The sequence below is a fragment of the Gopherus evgoodei genome, chromosome 15, assembly GCF_007399415.2.
Source record: "Gopherus evgoodei ecotype Sinaloan lineage chromosome 15, rGopEvg1_v1.p, whole genome shotgun sequence".
Classification (NCBI taxonomy): domain Eukaryota; kingdom Metazoa; phylum Chordata; order Testudines; family Testudinidae; genus Gopherus; species Gopherus evgoodei.
Window position 1 is genome coordinate 21240494 of NC_044336.1, and position 20533 is coordinate 21261026.

Consider the following 20533-nt stretch of genomic DNA (forward strand, 5'->3'; position numbering starts at 1 on the left):
TCACATGCTACTACACACTACTACATTGGATCTAGGATTTCAGTTTGGGTCCTCAGATACAATTTTAAGGCACTAAGAACCCCTCTGGAACATTTAGGAGTTATTTAATAGCTAAATAAAAGCTGGAAAACCCAATTTCTCACATTGCCATCTTTAGAATGATGCAAAAAACATATAAGATGCTAATCTCTAGTGGTCAGCCACCTTTCCCCACTGTGAAGCAGAGCTCAAGAGCTATCTGCTTTTCCATGTTTCTGAATCTCTTTGATACCCTTCAAGGTGGAAAGCACTATATAATCTGGATATATTTATGCTACAGTTACCATTTGGACAGCCAGTTTCTATCTTATCATACTATCAAGGCATAACAGATGCCAGTTTTCAGCAGGATGCCTCATTCAGGCCTGTTTAGTGTGCAAGAGATTTCCCATTAACATACCATTCCTACTTTTATAGTAATAGATTGGTGGGAATAAGTACCGTTTCTTTAAATATGTAGAAGGGAGCCATAAGACACAAGGGCTAGAGGAAGCTTCCAGCTAGAAGCTCTGCAATGATATATTCTAATAAAGGTCTTTGTTCAGTGCTAGAAGAAAGTTACTTTTTAACATTGCCAAAATGACAATCACAACCCGGAATAAGAATATAACAAATATCCAAGGCAGCAATCAGGAATCCCGCTTGAACGTTAAAAGCTTAGACATCAGCCTTATAATAGCACATATTTTTAGGATCACTGCCTCATAGTTGTACAAAATTAATCCATCAGTTGAATATATTTAAAACAAAGTAAAATTGGAGCTGCCTAACCCAGAAATGCAAGTGATTTTAAATGTAGAGGTCACTTATTTGATTAAAAAATTATAACAGCAACTTTCTTAATGCCTACATCAAGCCTGCACAACATGCGGCCCAGGGGCCGCATGCGGCCCACGTGGGCTCACTGCGCGGCCCGCGGTGGGTGAGTAGGTGGGCTCACTGTCCAGCCCGTGGGGAGTGAGTAGGCAAGCGGCAGGTGAGGGACTAACTAAATTCTTATCGTTGCATATTTACTGTATGATGACTGAACTTGATTCAGTTAACCACAGATCTGTGTAACGTGTAGACCACTCTGCAAAGGAGAGTGGCAAGCATAGAAAGATCCTTCAGCAATTGCTGGGATGAGCAGGCAAACGAGATTATGCTGTGAGGATCTGGGAGGCATGCCTTCTGCAAGAAGATTGTTGTTGGATAGGCTTTTTGGCTGGGGGGAGTGCAGTAAAAGAATGAGATGGGAGGATGGAAGGAATGTCTCTTGTGCTAACAGAAGAAAAATCAAGGTACACAGAATAATTGGGCGATAGGCTGGAGATTACTGGTTATAAAAGCAGTGTGGGGAGGAGAGAGAGTCAGAACAGAAGACAAAAAACATGAACACTTAAATTTTAAACATACTCCTACATCTGCCTACATAGATTTGACCAGCTGCTATCATGTATATTATTATTTTCGATACTACTGCTTTTCCCATATGTAATGCTTTAGCAAAGTACATTACAAAATAATTAAGTTTGCCACCCTTTTATAGAAATAGGCAAGGAAATATTTTCCATACAGCAAAAGTGACTTGCCCAAGAGCACGTAGAAAGCCAGAGGAAGAACCAGGAATGGAACTAAGAGTCCCTGTACAAACCCTGACCTAAGCCTGCTGGATCATGCCACTTCTCTGAATATCTTTACAAAGGTGGAAGAAGAGGATATATAGGCTTTCAGAGCGTCATGATTCTGTCACCAGCCTAGTAAGCCATGCTCAACTATAGCCAGGATATATACCAAATTGGCTATTTTCATTTAAAATTAGCAGAAGGTAAGATACAATGTGAAGAGTTTAGTTTTTAGTTCCAAGGTGTTCTTGGTGATTACAAAAAAAAGTATGGAATGTGATTTTTAAATCCACGTGACCTGGATTTTCAGAAGTGCTCACGAAGGCAGCTCTACAACTGAGAATGAGCAAGAATCCTCCCACCACCACCTTAGAGACAAGAAAGGGAGCTGAGCACGTTTGAAAGTCTTCCCTTAAAATATGTTTATAGGAGCTTGATTGCACTGAAAACATCTAATAAGAGCACTCTTCATAGGTGCTTCATGTAACTTTTCTAGTGAAGAAAGAAATTTTGCCACTCACTTGAATGGTTATGAGAGAACTTTGAATAGCAAGGAGAAGCACGCAGAAGTGTTGTGTATAATTATAATTTATTGGACTAAATTCATCCCCATGTAACACCACTGGAACTAATGGATTATCATTTATCATGTAAATCCACTGCCTCCAATTAATTTAGTCCATCATCATAGCGTAACTCAACAGGATTTAAAATAAAACTAAATATCAGAGGTCTCCCAACTACTACCCTTCCCATTCACGATTCTCAATAAGTTATTAGCATATTTGGAGTCACCTTCAGTTAATGTATTCCACAGTCACATCGATTGTTGCTTCTTACATCTATTAGCCATTATTTTAAATGAACTACACAGGCAGGGTCAATAATTACCACCTCATGGCAGTCCATGAAATCTTTGTCAGACAAGGGATCCGGTTACCAGGGTACAGACAATGCTCTCACAGATCACTTCCTACAGCATTTAAAAGAGAGAGATTAGGCTGTGTCTTAGGTTTGTGCTACCAGCTGCAGGGGTAAAAAAAGTGAGCTTAAAACAATATTTGAATAGTGGGTGTTATAAGCGACATAATACAAAGAACACAACAGCGACATTCACATAGGGACGAGTGCAGTGGTCTGGAAAGCAACTCGAAGTAGCATGTAAATGAACAGAAATATCAATTATCTGATAAGAAGTCTAACGTGCTCAACAAAAGCCAGCACTTAGAGGAGATCACAGTATGCACATTACCATAGTCAAAATTGTGCCCCCCCTCACTTCTGCATAAAGAATCCAACTACAATTCAAAGGGGCAGATAACATGGCCATTCTTATGTTCTTAAGACAGACCAAAGATCCATCTAGCCCAGTACCCTGTCTTCCGACAGTGGCCAATGCCAGGTGCCCCAGAGGGAATGAACAGAACAGGTAATCATCAAGAGATCCAACCCCTGTCGCCCGTTCCCAGCTTCTGGCAAATAGAGGCTAGGGACACCATCCCTGTCCATCCCGGCTAATAGCCATTGATGGACCTATCCTCCATGAACTTGTCTAGTTCTTTTTTGAACTCTGTTATAGTCTTGGCTTTCACAACATCCTCTGGCAAGGGAGTTCCACAGACTGACTGACTGCATTGTGTGAAAAAATACTTCCTCTTGTTTCTTTAAACCTGCTATTAAATTTCATTTGGTGTCCCTTAGTTCTTGTGTTATGAGAAGGCGTAAATAACACTTTATTATTACTTTCTCCACACCAGTCATGACTTTATAGACCTCAATTATATTCCCCCTTAGTCGTTCTTTTCCAAGCTAAAAGTCCTAGTCTGATTACTCTCTCTTCATTCATTCTATTCCTCTAATCATTTCTGTTCCCCTTTTTTGAACCTTTTACAACTCCAATGTATCTTTGAGATGAGGAGACAACAACATCTGCACACAGTATTCAAGATATGGGCGCACCATGGATTTATAGAGAGGCAATATGATATTTCTGTCTTATTATGTATCTCTTTCTTACTGATTCCCAACCTCGTGTTAGCTTTTTTGACTGCGGCTACACATTGTGGATAGTTCTCTGAAACATCCACTCAATGACGTCAAGATCTCTTTCTGAGTGGTAACTGCTAATTTAGACCCCATCATTTATATGTATAGTTGGGTTTATGTTTTCCAATATGCATTACTGTGCATTTATTGACACTGAAGTGCATCTGCCATTTTGTTGCTCAGATACCCAGTTCTATGAGATCCTTTTGTAGTTCTTCGCAGTCTTCCTGGGACTTTATCTTGAGCAGATCTTCAACTGACGTAAACTGTCATAACTCTACTGAAGTCAATGGAGCCGTGACAATTTACACCAGCTGAAGATCTGCCCAAGAATCTTTCTATTTAAAGACCCCACACTTCAGGAAGAGGAGGATTACCTCAGCAGAAGATTTTTATTTTTAAAAAATGTTCTCCTGGAAAGTAATAAGTAATTCAACATCCTTCCTAATGTTTCTCTCTCTTTCAGCTGTACCTTAAGAATACATATATCAAGGAAAGAAACTTTAATTTAAAAAAACTTTAAAATTATATATTACATACACACACCTACCTCTTTCCTAAAATACCAAACCTGAGTTCAGGGGACTGTTTCCCTTCTGGAAAGTTGATTTCCTCAAGTACCCTAAAGCAGAGTGTAACTCCTTATTTTTTCACAGGAGTTAATGAAGTCTTCAATTACTACAGGAGAATATAGAACCCTTAACTCTGATCCTGGCAGGTAATGCCTTTCACTCCAACTAGGAAGGTGCAGACATAAAAGTATGTGATTCTGCCCAGAGTTGAAAACAAAACAAAGCCAAAAAAAATTTAACACACACACCAGGTAAGTTCTTAATATACCAACTGTAAAATGGGTAAAAATATTCACCTCCTTGAGAGGGTAGTTTGTTGAACTTCATTAAAGCAGGATTATGTTTCTGTGAAAATGAAAGCACGAGTATTAAGTAATGAATGTTTGTAAAGCTCTTTGATTGTTCAGAAAATTCTGAGATTCATGGATGAAGGTTCTACAGAAAGTGCAAACCATTATTCTACTTTAATGAAAGCTGTTTCAAACGATCACCCAAGAGACAAGCAAGATGGGTTGCTTAATAAAGAACAGCTTTTAAACAAAAGGTCAAACAAAGCCACAATAGAAAATATCGGGACATTTTAGAAGAGAGTTACCCCTAGTGATCTTTAGTGCAGGTAATACAGTACTAGAGGCCTTTATAAGTACTTCTAAATTCATATGAAGAACTAAATCACATGTTCCTCATTTAGTGCTAGCTAAATTTGCTTTGTCCTATTTCAATCACATGTTCCTCAAATGCTGTTTTTCTTAGCTTTCCAGCACTGGATGAACATGTTATTAAAGTAGAACAAAGCAAATTTAGCTAACACTAAATGAAGTTCTTTGTGTGAATTCCCCTAAGTTTTAAAGAAACTGTAAATCAGAGGTGAAAAATAAAAAGCAAACATAGTACCTTACAAAGAATGACAATATAGCAACTAGAGCTGGGTGTAGAAAGGTAATCCCATTTCACAGAGGATTATGATATTTCAGAATTTAATTTTGTTCAGCTTTTGAATGGAAATCAGAAGTCCTGAAGTTCTCTGTGAAAGGAAATGGAGCTCTGGCTCCAGGGCAGTTTGCCTGGTGGGCCGCCCCAGAGCTGGGGCGCTTCAAAGCCGTGGGCTGCCAAGGAGCTGTGAACCTGGGAGCCAACTATTCAAATGTGGACCACTCTGAAAAAGTTTGAGATCCCCTGCAGTAATGGATTTTGACAATACATTTTGAGGGAGAGGTATTGTCTATCTAGTGGACTGACTGCAGGAATGGGAGATAGGAACTTCTGAGTTCCTGTCCTGGCTCTGATCCCAGCTTCCTGAGGATTTACATAGGATAAGACGGTATTTTTACAAAATGTAGCATAGAGAGGGCAAGTCGTATTTTAAACACATTAACTGGTTGAAGTGAACACCATGCTCCCTATAGTGTGGACCATGACCAGCTAACGTTTCTCTCACACCCACTTTTATTGCTAGTTCAGGCAGGTCCTTACAGGGCTTGAACAATTCACCTTAGCTTGCCTTACTTCCCTAAATGGGGATGATATTAATGAACCTGCCTCACAGGGGCAACATGTGGGATTCGTTAGTGCTTGAAAAGTGTTCTGCAGATGGAGAGAGCTATCAGTATTAGATATTTACTCTAGTACAAAAAACAAAAACATGAAGAGATTAAACACACAATATAGGTATAAACTAAAGCGAAATCTTCTTAGTGATGCAGGAAGGGGTAGGTACAGTGGTGCGTGGAACTGTATTGCACAGGAGAACGAGTTGTAAAGAACAAACAATCAGATCCTCTTTAATCTGATGAAAGATTATTTCAAACTTCAGTGGATTAGTCTACGGTTGACAGGCCTGCTGCATCAATGATTAAATTAAAGGATGTTGTAAAAGCTTTTTATTTGTTGATGAAGCGTCTAATAGAAAAACCAAGAAAGGATATAATGTCCATTTTGGATTTAAAAATTTAAAAAGCAAAGCCTAACAGTCTCCAAACTGTATTATAACCAGCTTTATTTTATTCCGTTCTGATGCTTGGTCACCAAGATGAAGCTACCTCTAGGTGGGAATACACAAGTATTTCCCCCCTCTCTCCCAAGAGATTTACATAATAGAGCAAAAAACTCTTACATTTCAGTTTAACTTTTAAAAAAACCCACATAATTACAGATTATACTGAAACAGACTAATCAGTCTAATGCCACTTGCACTTGCTCATAAATCTTATTTTACACAAAAATTGTTTTTCCTTCCAAAAAGCATGTGCTACTAGCCACCTCAAATCTTCTCTTTTTTCCTTTTAAAAAAGTAGAATAATTTCCATGCTAAATTCGTGCACATGTAGCACTGGCATATTTGCCATATAAAAATATACAAAGATCAAATTCTGCCCCTATACTGATCAGGCAACCTCATTAACAATAATGGTTTGCCCACTGAGTAAGCCAGGGCAAAATATAACTCAAGATGTCTAACCTTCACAAACTGAAAGTTACTTCTCTTTTTATAATACACCGATAATTTGTTCATCCACAACTACTAAAAAACTAGAAAAAGGTCTCCACATACAGGAATAAGAGAATAGTGTAAAGGACGTGATTTAAATGAAGAGTTAATAGCAACAAGAAATTACAAATAACAAATGAGCAGCACTGGATTAGTCACTAACTTTTTACTCTAGGGGACCCAGAGTTCAAATATGAAAGGTCACTTAAAAAAAAGGCTATGGAACTACAGCTTTGCAACCATAATTTAGATTACACCAAATATGGTCTTTGCTCAACAGTTATTCTTAATCACATAAGTGCCTCCTAATAAGATTTGCCTCCTTGTGTGTTTTTATTCTTCAGAAGAACAGAACTATTAACTTACTTTTTTCATATTTTACATTTATAATCATAATTCTAATTTAATGCCATTCAGAGGATTATCAAATTGCAGGATTAGTATTTTAAGGCTCTTTTATGTCTGATGACAAGACATATTCCATTCATTTTTTTCAGCTAAACATTTCCAAAAAGGTTGTTCTAAGGGTTTGTTTATATTTGTGAACCATTTGCAGAACCATCTAAATTTGTGTGATTAACAATCAGAGAACAGAATTGAACTGAATGCACCCTCCTAGGCAGTGAGGTAATAATCTAAAAAGGAGTTGCTGCTGAATCATTAGAGAAAGACTGCACCAGCCCAGTAGCTTCTTCGTAGGATAGTGCAATTTGGAATTCACGTATTTTACACTATAAACCTATTTTAAGAAATCACAGAGGTTAAGGAGAATAGGGGTGGGAGGAAGAGGCGGGGAGAATCTCTTTGCTCTCAGTCTCTAATGAACCAAGGTAAGTGATGATCAGCTGTAACACAATACTCCCCATGAGTCATGGACACACACAGTGCACCAAATTCTGCTTGTCCAGCTCTCACAAGCACTCTCAATGATTAACTATGGCCCCCATGCTGTCATCCTCAGTCAAGCAAACTCCCCTTAATTTCAATCAGAGTATCCACGATCCTCCTTGTACAAACGCATCCCTCGATTTGTAACTGTATTTGTCATAGGTGGGTTAACTTAATTCAGTTTGATTAAAAGAAAAGCCAAGGTTGTATTAAATGGCCTATCACTGTCCTGGTTCCTACAGTTTTTGTGGGTTCAGCTACACAATACCATGCAGTTCTAACAATCCCACTCCAAACATGAAGGCCCTGAAAACAGACAAGCAGTAGCTACTGCAGCAGTTAACACAGGACATTGCTGCCAAAAGGTTTACAAATCACAGGTTATTCCTGCCTCACTTGGGGCTGGGGGTGGGGAAGGAGAGAGAAAACAAGGACAGAGAAAACAGAAGCAAAACTGGAGGTCATGTCTTCCTGAGCAAGCATTCTCAAATTTGTTCCTAGCACTGACAGTAATTTAACAAGAAATTGTCCAGTGAATATCTTTTTTCCCATTCATTATTGGATGAGCCATGTCTCCTCTCATTCACATCCCTGTGGCAAGCTACTGCAATGGCTTACATGAAAAAATAGTTGTAGAAAAGTATTTAATGGATTCTTAGCCTTTTAATGTGATTTGGCAGCTGGAAAGGAAAAAAGCCAGCACCATATAACTAGCCAGCTCTCCATGGTCCACGGCCCACAATTTGGGAACCAATGATCTAGTGGGCCAGGATTTCCCAAGTTCTGGCCCCAACACCTGATCTACACTACAAAGTTGGCCAACCGAAGTTGATGACTTGCGTCAACCTAGTTGTGCATGTGAGCTAAGGGGTCATCTGCCTTTCTGCTACTTGATTCTTCCCTCTCCATGTAGGGACAAGAAAATTTCCCAGGGAATTTCTTTTGAACTACTGTGTTGAGAGATGGATTTTGCCTTCCCATCTAATTCTCACCCCCGCCCCCACTCCACTTCAGCAAATGAGGCTCAGTGCTGGTCTACATTTACAGCTCTGCAGCTGCACCACTGTAGCATTTAGTGAAGATGCTGCTTATGCCAACAGGAGGGCTTCTCCTGTCGGCGTAGGTACTTCATCTCCCCAATAGGTGACAGCTATGTCAATGGGAAGAAGCCTTCCTGTCAACATAGCACTATCTATACCAGGGGTTAGGCTGGTTATAACAATGTCACTCGGGTGTGTGGAAAATCCAAGACATGTTATACTGATATAAGCTGGTAGCGTAGACCAGAGTTTGGCTGCCAAAACAACAGAGGTGCCAAGATCAGCACAGATCTCAGGAGACTCACAGGTGAAAGAAGCATCTGAACAGACACACAATAAGCTTTGCTCTCCCTTACCATGAAGCCAAGCAAAAACCACAATCTAATAACCCTAAAGCAAGGTAGGCCAAAGGATCTCACAATATAACCAGAGAAGATGAAGCTTTCCATAGCAATCATCTCACCTGTACAGAAAATTACAGTAACTCCTCATTTAACGTCGTCTCACTTTACGTTGTTTCAATGTTACGTCCCTGTTCAATTAGGGAACATACTCATTTAAAGTTGTTTAATGCTCACTTATAATGTTGTTTGGCTGCCTGCTTGTAAGATTCTGTGGAAGAGCAGCGACTTTACAAGGGAGCATTGCACAAGTTCCTCTTCTCTGCCTCCTCCCTCTCCCTCCCAGCGCTTCCCCCACCTGCTTAGGACTTTCTGGGACAGAGGGGGGAGGAGCAGGGAAGCGCCATGTCTCCACTTCTTCCCCTCCCTCCCAGAAAATCCTAAGCGCCACCAAACATGATGCTAAAAGGCACACAGCACAGCTGCTGTTTGTCAGAGAGAGCTCTCCTGCTGACAAAAACTTCCACCCCACACAAGCAGCAGCGTCTTTGTTGGCAGCAGAGCGCTCCTGCTGACCAAGCGCTGTTCACACCAGTGCTTTTGGTTGGTGAAACTTCTGTCATTTGGGGGTGGTGGGGTTTTTTTAACACCCCTGAACAACAAAAGTTTTGAGACTCAGTGCCAGTGTAGACAAACCCCAAGTTTCTTAATGGAGGGATAGATCTTCCAAGCCCATTCTTATGCAAAGCTTGCAATCATTCATGCAATAAGGACCAAAGGAGTCCATCAGTAGGCCTTCTTGTCTGAGAATTACTCACACGAGTAAGGGTTTGCAAGCGTTGGCCTTTTAAATATAACCCAGTAGCAAATCTTAGTATTCTACTCTTAACAATATATCTATTTCCCAAGTAAGTTCCTTTAGTCTTTAATTCAAAATGTGGAACATAAAATTTTCAGCATAGATTACTATAAGCTCGCAAAAATATGTGAAACTCAAACTAACCATTTTGAAACGTTTAAAAATGCTAAACAGCATAATTAAAAACAGGATCTCTCTATAGGGCACTCCTTACTGTTGCTAATCACAACACATAGTTTAAAAAAAATCTAATTCCTGTTTTATTATGTTACAGACATGATTAGGGACAGATTCGAAAATAATTCCAAATATCTGTTGAATATAATTTGTTGCTTAGGTCAGAAATCTGAAGTTTTCTGGTCCATTGTCATGCCTTTATTATACAAGTTTTCAGTGCTTTTGAACAGTGCTACTTTTAAATGAGGAAGCTGCTCCAAACAAGAAGGATAAAGCCAGCCATGTGGAGGACTCAAATAAAATGACAGTTTAACAAGAAAATTAAATTTGTGGTAAAAAAATTCAAGAGTCTAAATCTCACTGAAAACAAATCTGATCCATCAGATCAGGGATCCTGTCTTTCTCAGTGGGTTCGTAAATACATATTTAATAGTACTTCACAAACAATGTGAAACCAAGATATGAACTTGGGATTTACACAACATTTCAGACATCAAACTGATTTAGCTGTACTTATGATTCCTAATCTTTTGTATTGGTAGTATTAGAATTGTTAATTGGTCCTGGTTGCAGGTCAGGGCTAACATTCAGCTGCTACCTGAAGTTAGTGAAAATCCTCAACTATAAAACCTAATAGTTACTAGTCTAAATTAAATGCTAATGAAATCAGCAGCACAGTTTGACCAGTCCTATTCAGTTTGTGTGTGTCATCAGGGGAAGTGAATAAATAAACAACCTAGATGGTAGGTAGGTCTACTATGGTATCCATCACTATAGTATGAATGCTGTGGTTCACACATTAGTATAAACTAAGCCAGGGAGAGGACAAGATACTGAAGAGGAAGCTCAGGGGAACCAGCAGATATTGAACCAGTCTTCAGCATTTACTTTGCCTGAAGATTAAAGTTATCTGTTGTCAAACACTCTCCACTATCAGCAAATAGGGTGGGATGTTGAAGTTAAGAAACAATGCTTACTCATGAAAAACTGCTGCCTTGCCTGTCACCCAGAAAATGACATTTCTTCTTTAGGAACCAAGAAAATACATGACATTTAACACTTTCTCCCCACCCTAGTATCCTAAGTAAGGTGGCAGGAAGTGGTAGCAAAGTGTCAGACAAAGAAAAGTAGTTTTCATCCACTATGATCAATATGCCTTGTACTGTAATGTTTGTTTACTAGTTTTAGCATCCCTCCACTGGGCCCCAAGTAACGTGACTAATGTAAATTCCTTTCATTTACTGAGAGTGTTTTCCTTTTGTATCTTAGTATTAAATCTATTTTGTTCAATAATCTGCCCAGATTCCATAGTTATTTGTTTTATTAATTCTGAGATAGGAATCTTTTATATGCTGAAATCAAAATAAAACATTACTACTGTCTAATACTTTTGGGAGAGAATCTTATATATAAGAGTGCTGCAAGCACTTTGTGGACCAAAGGGATTGTGGGCTCCACTCTTAAGAGACACCACTAAGAACCAAAGAGCACAGGATTTACATTTTTTACACAGTGCATAATTAGCCCATGGAACTCCTTGTCACTAGACAGCACAAGGCCAAGAGCTCAGTAGGATTCAGAGAAGGACTGGCCGCATATAGATAAAAACATCCACATTTACTTTGGATAGCAATTTTTTTAAAAATGCAAATAAAAACCAAAATGTTTCAGCATATAAACCCAACCGCTAGCCAACAGAATTAGCAAGAAACTTTCCTATGGGCAGATTATTCCACTACAGGGTTTCATTCACCATCCTCTGAACAAAGATGCTGGCCACTGTCAAAGACAAGATACTAGACAAGATGGACCAATAGTTGGAGCTGGTATGAATTTCTGTGTTTCGTTTGTGTACCTCAACTTCATGTTTTAAGCAAGGTGTGGGTTAATAGCCTTAGGACAGTGGTTATATTGAACTGTATATCTCCTAAAAGGCTAGGGTACTTGCATAATAACTCGTATTTCCAAAAACATTTTGTATACTGCATGTTTATTGAAAAGGCAACATGATGAAGCTGATTATAGAGTATCTACCAGGTGTTGAGCAGACTCATTCCTACTGAAATCAACTGGAACTGACAGTGCAGCACAAGATTTTAATACAATCAACACAAACCACAGCAGCTAGCTACATGCATTTGAAGGACTAAACAAATGCAGCTTTGCTATCCACTTGGAATAAACAGGTTTAAATTACAAAGACTGACTGGCAGATATCCCCATAGTCAAGATGACAATTATTGTTGGACTGATAAAAATCACCCTCTCACCGTTCCTCTCTCTCAATGGCCAGAACACTGGTGACATCCCGAGTGGAGTTTCACATCATATGTAATTACAGCAGCTCCAAGAAGAAGATTGCAACGGTAAGGAGAGGGGAAGCTATGTTTTCTTTCCTGCAACTGTTGCTCTCTTCTCTCAACTACATGATCGATCTCAGCATGGGTCTTCTCCATTACAAGCAGGGTCAGGAAGTTAAAGGGAAATTAAAACAAAGCTCACTGAAGGGTTTAAATAAATTAGATACTTACTGGAATTTTCAGCACTCACCAAAAGTACTCTGGCCCCTCAGGTGAAGAGGTGGCTTCCAATGAGCAATAATGCTTGGAGCCACATAGCCAACCATTTTATGGACACACTACCTTCTCCCTCAACTCAGAGGGCAATTGTTTTCCACTGTATGTCATAGCTCCAGTCAAATACATGCAAGATACAAACATATAGTGAAACAGAGCTAGATCCTCTTATTTTACTAGAAAATGGACCTCAGCTGGCAGAGAGAGCTACTGTCCAATCCTCCCAAATCAATCATTCCTCTAGGCTGCTACATTAAGAAGATGTTTATATTCTGAATTCTGACTAGCTACATATGGAGCTGCAAAATGTGTAGGCAGATTTCATTTTGCAAATGTTAATCAACCTAATGGTCTCCATGAACCTACAGTGGACAACTATACAGTTGAAAATAAAAGATGGTAGGTGGGAATATGTAACCTACTTCCCTGTTTGTCTGCGGAAGTCAGAGTGCAATAATGTATTAAAATCACTGTTCTACTATTTAAGATAAGCTATCATGTATGCAAGTTCCCTGTTCCCCTTCACGGCCAATATTTTATAACTAGTCTAATTTGAGACTGAACCTGTAAAGCCTTACTTGCACCAACAGTCCTTACTCATATTATTAGCCACACTGACTCATTGGCAGCCAATTACCTTGGGTCCAATCCTGAGAAGTACTGAGCCTTCAACTCACATTCAAGTTAGTGGCACATTTAGCACTCAGGACTATGTAAGATCATGCCACTCGTACATCTGCCTGTAAAGTGCCATAAAGATCAACAGTGCAGGAAAAATAATCAGTATTACAAGAAACTGGGTCAAACCTAGGCCTCAGCTACTTGATAGCTTCCATCCAACCTAATACATCCCACTGATTTTCTTCCCCTACCCCCAGTAGAAATACTATGTAATTAAAAGCAGTGCTAGAAAGCATTAGTTATTTTATGTCTTGATTTGCCTGGCAATAAGTTAAAGAACAGCAAAAGCCACCAGATGGACTCTAAAGGGCAATATAAAATAATTGTTTTAGATCTACATCCTGCCTTGTTCAATTACCCTATGTATAATTATGCAGGTCATTCAGACTTTGATACATATTGCCATGCATGCAATCTACCATAAAATGTAGAGCTCATAAAAATTGCTCTAGTTGGTAGATGTGCTGTTAAAGCTATCTACTCATACATCTCTATGCACCAGGGGCGTGGTTGTTTCTATAAGACTATTAATTGCTAAGCCAAGGGGCCAGGGGGAGACTTGTGCACAGGTGGCAGAAACAGTTGCCTTGCAGCACCAGATAACACAGCAGCACTGACTGACATCTGAGGATGTCATCCATTCATTCTCATGTCTCTTTAACAAAGTCCCATTTCCAACAAAACAAGAAGATATAAAAGGGAAGTGAAGAATTCCCCCTGCCCCCTTTTTTTTAAGGGGGGGAAGGGAGACTGCTCATGGAATACAGTAACTTTCACCTCATATCCATCCATCACAAGTCAATAGTGACTAAAAAGTATAGTGTAGGTGATGGAACAGCCATCCTAAATATAATAACTAAGTTTCCATACAGTTCTTAGCAGATAGTGTCCATGTCACAAAAGTGAAGACAACTGACATCAGTCCTTCATTGCAGCCTCAACAGCATAAGACCATGCAGACTGAACTACCTACTCATTGCTCAAAGTGATCTTGCTAGGTCACCAAGAGGCATTTTGCCTACAAGGTGTGGAAAGAAAGGATACCCGTGTTTATCCACAAAATGGGTACCAGAGAACTTGACAGAGATGTCAAATCACATGCAGTATATTTACTAATTATAATCACTATGGAATCTAGTCACCAGAATAATAAAAAAGAAGTACCAGGGAGAGAATAAAAGCCAAGGTCACTGGCCAGAAGTAAAGTAAAGTAGCATTCAAGATACAGGGGTTTACTCACTGTTAACATTGCTACAGTTAAGCGTCTGTTGGCATTTCCATTACAAGCCCAGATCCGGTTCCAGAGCTGTATAACTTAGCTATTTAAAAAAAAAAAAAAAAAAAAAGTCTGCCCAGGCTGAAAGTTGGCATATAATGTCTCAGAGGAGCACAGATTTTTAGGGGTTATTATTTCATAAGTATTAATTTAGCTCTGCACATTTTAAAAGCATAGAATGGCAGAAATAACAGAAGTTCTTACAGTTAAATACTGTTTCTGCTCTTATAACTGTGGCATTTTAAAAATTAGTATTTTCAGACAATTAATCTATATGGCCTCGATCCAAAGAACTGCTGTGCATGCTACGTTATTATCATGCTTATAACATCCTATGAGTCACTGAGCACCTTGCAGAACTAGGCCTATTGTCACCAAAAAGCAATGAGCTATAAATGACAATCACTTTGCATGCAGAGCTAGTCCTTTTCCTCTAAGTATCTTTCTTGTGATGCTTTGGAAATTATGAATATAATAGCTGCACTATTTTAATATATATTCATAAAATATAGTATAATGGTACTGCAGGGACAGTTGGGGTATTTGTTCAGGATGTCTATTAAAGACACAATGAAACCTTTATTAATAAACATTTTATTCAATTCACAGCTACCGAAGAATTAATATTCAATCACAGAATTATTTCCCTTTCATTCTCTTTTTTTTTTTAAATACTTCAAAAAAGTGAGAAGGACACCCAAAGAGCTATGGAAATTCAGCGTAAGAACTGCAAAGCTCTTTACAAAGATTAGCTTATCAGGTCTAACAACCCAGCTATGAAGACAGCAAGAGATACATAAGGATCATTACATTCACCCCTGAAATGCATTTACCCCTGAGGTGGAACACAAGCAACACTATGCAACAGGGTTGGGACAGAAAGTGAAGAACACGTTAGTTGAAATTGCAGAGGGACATTAAGGAGGCAAAATGGAATTACCTGACCTGGATTGTGGCCAGGCCACTGTGGGCTAGAAATGCTCCACTTAAAATAAAGTTCATATGGTGGCAGAAGTGTGTTTTTTTGTTTTGTTTCGAGATTTTTGTTGTTGTTTTGTTTTTAAAAGGACTCAATTGTCTGGACCTTGGCTTTAGATCTCAGCCAGAGGATGAATTCTTCAGTCTTTAAAATCACAAAGATATGTGCTGGTGTTCAGAGGGGTTTCTAAAGAGTGGACAATCATATATATTATATACTGCAAATCCTAGGCAGAAAAGGGTGAAAAAGGAGTACAGCCAAACTCAGCTTACAACCTTCATACTATCTGGTTTCAGTATTACATATGAAATATTCTTTTATCAAACTAGCACCATCCCAAGGATGTAAGTATCTTTTCCCTCAAAGCATAATTCTTTCATCTGGCCACCAAAACATGGACTTTTTAATTCTCCAACGTTAATTCCCATTTCTGAATCATAACAGAACAAAAACTACATTACTGCATTACATTATTAATTTCACACCATGAGTTCATTTCAGATCATGAATGATAAGCTACATTTATGAAAGTTATAGTACTTTGTGAAGGGCTTTGAAATTGTACTTCTAGCCCCTTCCATCCAAACATGAATCAGATCTCAACAATTCTGCCAAGAGGGTGTGAACCACAATTTAAACTAAGGAAACTTGCCCCAATTCTGGAGATAGGCCTAAAATAGATCCCAGTTATCTTCATTCCTAGTCCTCTGCAGCCACTAAACCTGGGCAGTGACAATTTAGCACTATTCATGGCCAAGAAAAACAGATCACAGATCATGAAATCTGGTCTTCCCCTGTGAAATCTGCATAGGGGAGACCAGCATTTCTCAAACTGGGGGGCCTGACCCAAAAGAGTTACAGGGAGGCCCAAAGTTATTTTCGGGGAGACATAGTATTACCATCCTTACTTCTGCACTGCCTTCAGAGCTGGGTGGCCAAAGAGCAGCAGCTGTTGGCCAGGCGCCCAGCTCTGAAGGTGGTGTCCTGCCAGCAGCAGCAGCACAGAAGTAAGGGTGGCAATACCATGCCATGCCACCTTACTTCTGCGCTGCTGCCTTCAGAGCTGGGTGGCTAGAGAGTGGTGATTGTTGGCTGAAGGCCCAGCTCTGTAGGTGGCAGCAAAGAAGTAAGGGTGGCAGTACCATACCATAACTTCCTTACTTCTGCATGCTGCTCACGGCGGCTCTGCCTTCAGAGCTGGGCTCCTGGCCAGCAGCCGCCACTCTCCAGCTGCCCAGCTCTGAAGGCAGCCCCCACCAGAAGCAGCACACAAGTAAGGGTAGCAGTACCACAACCCTCCCCACCACAACAACCTTGCGACCCTCCTACAACTCCTTTTTGAGTCAAGACCCCTACAATTACAACACCGTGAAATTTCAGATTTAAATAGCCCAAATCATGAAATTGACCAAAATGGACTGTGAATTTGGTAGGTCCCTAACTACGAAGTTGATCCTTTAGGAGATTTATGCACAATTCCTAAGCACAGTAGACATTTTCAGGCCTTTTTACAAACTCTCTTAAACTTGACTCATGCCCATCTTGGGATGGCCTCAAATTTATAAGAGTTAAACAGTTTCCTTGCCCAGTTTCTTAAGTGCCATGGGAATAATTCTGCCTTGGCTGGACAAAGAGACCCACCCCCAATGGTGATGCTGAAAACCTAATTGACACCACTGGGGATGGGGATGGTAATATGGTAGAAGAGTGGTAAAGAGCCCATCAGTGGCCAAACCATGCAGACATTGTGTGGCAGAATGAGGTCAAACAAACCCAGTTCATGAAAACTATTAATCTGCACCAGCGGGTCTCAAACTGTGGGTCAGGACCCCACAGTGCGTCATGATCCCATTATAATGGGGTCACCAGGGCTGGATTAGACTTACTGGGGCCCAGGGACAAAGCCCAAGCCTGAGGGCTTCAGCCCTGGGCAGCAGGGCTAAGGTTACAGGCCCCCTGCCTGGGGCTGAAGCCCTGGGGCTTTGGCCCCTCAACCTGGGGTCCTGTAATAATTTTTATTGTCAGAAGGAGGTCACGGTGCAATTAATATTGAGAACCTCTGATCTACACCACCCTTCTGGGCTTTAAGGGAAAAATGCCAATGTTTGTTACATTTTATTATCTGTCCTTCAGAGTCACCTCTTCTCATCTAAAACACTGACTCAGAGTAGTATATTGGCCTGTACTTTTCACAGCAAAACAATATTTTAAAAGAATTAAGGTGCAATAGAGAAAGAATGGTCTTGCAGTTAACAGATAAGGATGGGAGTTGGGAGATCCAGGAGGGGAAGAAATTGGGGCTTAAATTGCCATCTTTTCCCCATCATATGCTCCTACCTCCTCCAAAGTAGGAATGACAAACTCAAACCAACCTCTAGATCTGATCCAACTACCACTAGACTTGCATCAAGTTTAGATTTCAACTCTGCAGGTTAGGGACCATCTCTGACAAATGACATCCAAGACTGGCACTGTTCATCACTTCACAAGAAATTGTTCAACCATCCAGCCCCATTTTGTTCTTAAAGAATTTTCTGATGTATTTCAGACTTTTCAGATACTTTTCAGTATCTTCTGGTTGGGAGAAGACTGAATATGGTCCAACAATAATCCATTTGAGACATTTTTCAAAAGCAACCTCTGACTTTGGGTATCTCAAGTTTCGGAACACTTGGACTTGGGACATTTGGACTTCATTTTCGGGGTGCTGATCAAACAACTCCAATTAAAGTAAATTGGAGTGCACATGCTAAGTAACTGTTAAAAGGAGGCCACAAAGCATCAGATTAGACACCCAATATAAGCAGACACTTGGAAAATTCAGATGTTAGCCTCTAGCAGCCTCACTCTACAGCACCAAACTGAAGAGGAAGAAGCCATACCTTAATTATTTTGCTAAACAATTAGATGTGTAAATATGGTACTGTGAAAATGATCTGATACAATCTGCCACACCATGCCAGGCATAAAAATTTTGTGACAAAATTGAAGTGTTGCATTAGAATGCTCAGAATTTATTGGAACTCAATGCTAACATAAAAGTAGCTCTGTGTCAGAGACTGCAATATGGCTTTGGCTCTTCTGGGAGAACTTAAACATAACCTCCAGTAATTACTTTCACCTGACAAACAATACAATTTTTTGCCAGTTTGATTTTATTATTAAATATTAAAGTAACTAAAACGTTTTTTGCATATGTATATTACCACCTGTAAAATACAGCATAGGAAAAAATAAACATTATGAATTTATAATTAGCATTTAATATTGTGATGTTTATATTGAAAAGCAAAAAAAAAAAAAAACTTTAATAAAAAAAATCTTTGCAGAGAAGGGAAAGTTTCTTCTGTCTCTCAGGTGACTGACAGCCCACCCTGACAATCACTCTCTTTCCCTTGCTCCCGGCTGTCCAAGAGCTTCATCTTATCACAAACTTACAGTATGCAAGACGTTGCCCCTTCTGCTTTCAACTCTACTCTAAGAACAAGGGATTTAGAAAGAGAGGCATATAAGGACGTAGAAAGTTGCTAACTCCTGTTTTAATCAAATATATGGAGAGAAGGGAGGGTTAAAAACCTTTGGTTGTTTCTCTAGCAGCTTTGATTTAAGGATCACAAGCAGATAAAGTTAAGTCGCACAATATTCCATGTATTATTATTGCTATGAGCAAGCTAAGGCATAGATAGATTAAGTAACTTGCACTCCTCTGACCTTCAAACGTTCCCAATCTAACCACTACACCACAGTCTTAAACTGGAATAGGATCTTAACCAATACAATCAAAAAAAAAAGAAAAAAAAAAAAAAGAACCCAAACACGTTTCCTAACTTTACTGGTAAGAGCTTTACTTCAAAACGGCATTCTGTTGGGTTGTTGGAATATCTAATTCTAGAGCAGGGCTTGGCAACCTTTCAGAAGTGGTACACTGAGTCTTCATTTATTCACTCTAGTTTAAGGTTTCATGTGCCAGTAATACATTTTAACGTTTTTAGAAGGTCTCTTTCTATAAGTCTATAATATATAACTAAACTCTTGTTGTATGTAAAGTAAATAAGGTTTTTAAAATGTTTAAGAAGCTTCATTTAAAATTAAATTAAAATGCAGAGCCCCTCCGGATCGATGGCCAGGACCTGGCAGCGTGAGTGCCACTGAAAATCAGCTCACGTCGCCTTCGGCACATGTGCCATAGGTTGCCTACCCCTGTTTTAGAGATAAACCCTCTGCTTTAAACCTATTCACTGTGCTAAGTTAATGGTAGAGGCTTCCACCAAAACAAGGAGATAAGTTCAGTCAGGGCCGTCCTTAGGCATAGGCAGAATAGGCAGCCGCGTAGGGCCTCACTCTGCCTGGGGGCAACACTCTGCAGGCAGCCCAGACAGTGTAGAAGCAGGGCCGCTGGGTCCTAGAGAGAGCCGAATGCAGCACAGTCTGAGGAATGGGATTGGCTGCTGGGGTCTCTGGGAAGGGGAGGGGATAGGGGTTGGGGAAGAAGCTCACCTGTGAGTGTGACTCTTTCCCCCCGGCTGAGGTCAGGTGAGGCAGGCTCTGTGGCTCTGGAACCAGTATCCTTTGTTGTCCCCCATAACATCCATTCTCCCCCCCCCCCGCCTCACGGAGCACCCCCTCCTTTCTCCCTCCTCCCCAGGAGCACCCCTCTCTCTCTCCTCCCTCCCCTCCGCCATGGCTGGGTTGGGTGAGGTGCTGGGGGATAGGTGGGGGGAGGGCTGGCTGGCTGGCTGCTGAGGAATGAAAGTGAAAGTAACTCACTTCCTTCCTCGGCAGGCAGCCAGGACTGGAATGTCACACAGGGCTTGGCTGGGGTTAGCCAGATGTGTGAAAAATCAGGATAGGGGATTGGGGTACAGTGATCAGATATCCCTATTTTATAGGGACAGTCCCAATTTTGGGGTCTTTTTCTTATATAGGCTCCTTTTACACCCCACCCCCCTATCCCTGTCCTGATTTTT

At 40.1% G+C, this 20533-nt stretch overlaps 1 protein-coding gene across 8 annotated transcripts in view; it reads right to left on the bottom strand.

Moving 5' to 3' along the window:
- Positions 1 to 20533, bottom strand: part of TEX2 (testis expressed 2) — a 128132-nt gene that overhangs the window by 100257 nt on the left and 7342 nt on the right. For 2 of the 8 annotated variants that reach the window (XM_030534905.1, XM_030534915.1), the window contains exon 2: positions 4558 to 4606. The exons of 4 other annotated variants lie outside the window; for them this stretch is intronic. In XM_030534905.1, the coding sequence (XP_030390765.1) occupies positions 4558 to 4588 (31 nt within the window). In that variant the 5' untranslated portion in view covers positions 4589 to 4606. Of the gene's footprint in view, positions 1 to 2537; positions 2661 to 4557; positions 4607 to 14551; positions 14631 to 20533 lie in introns of those variants that run through there. 2 more of the 8 variants (XM_030534911.1, XM_030534913.1) reach the window with 2 other exon arrangements.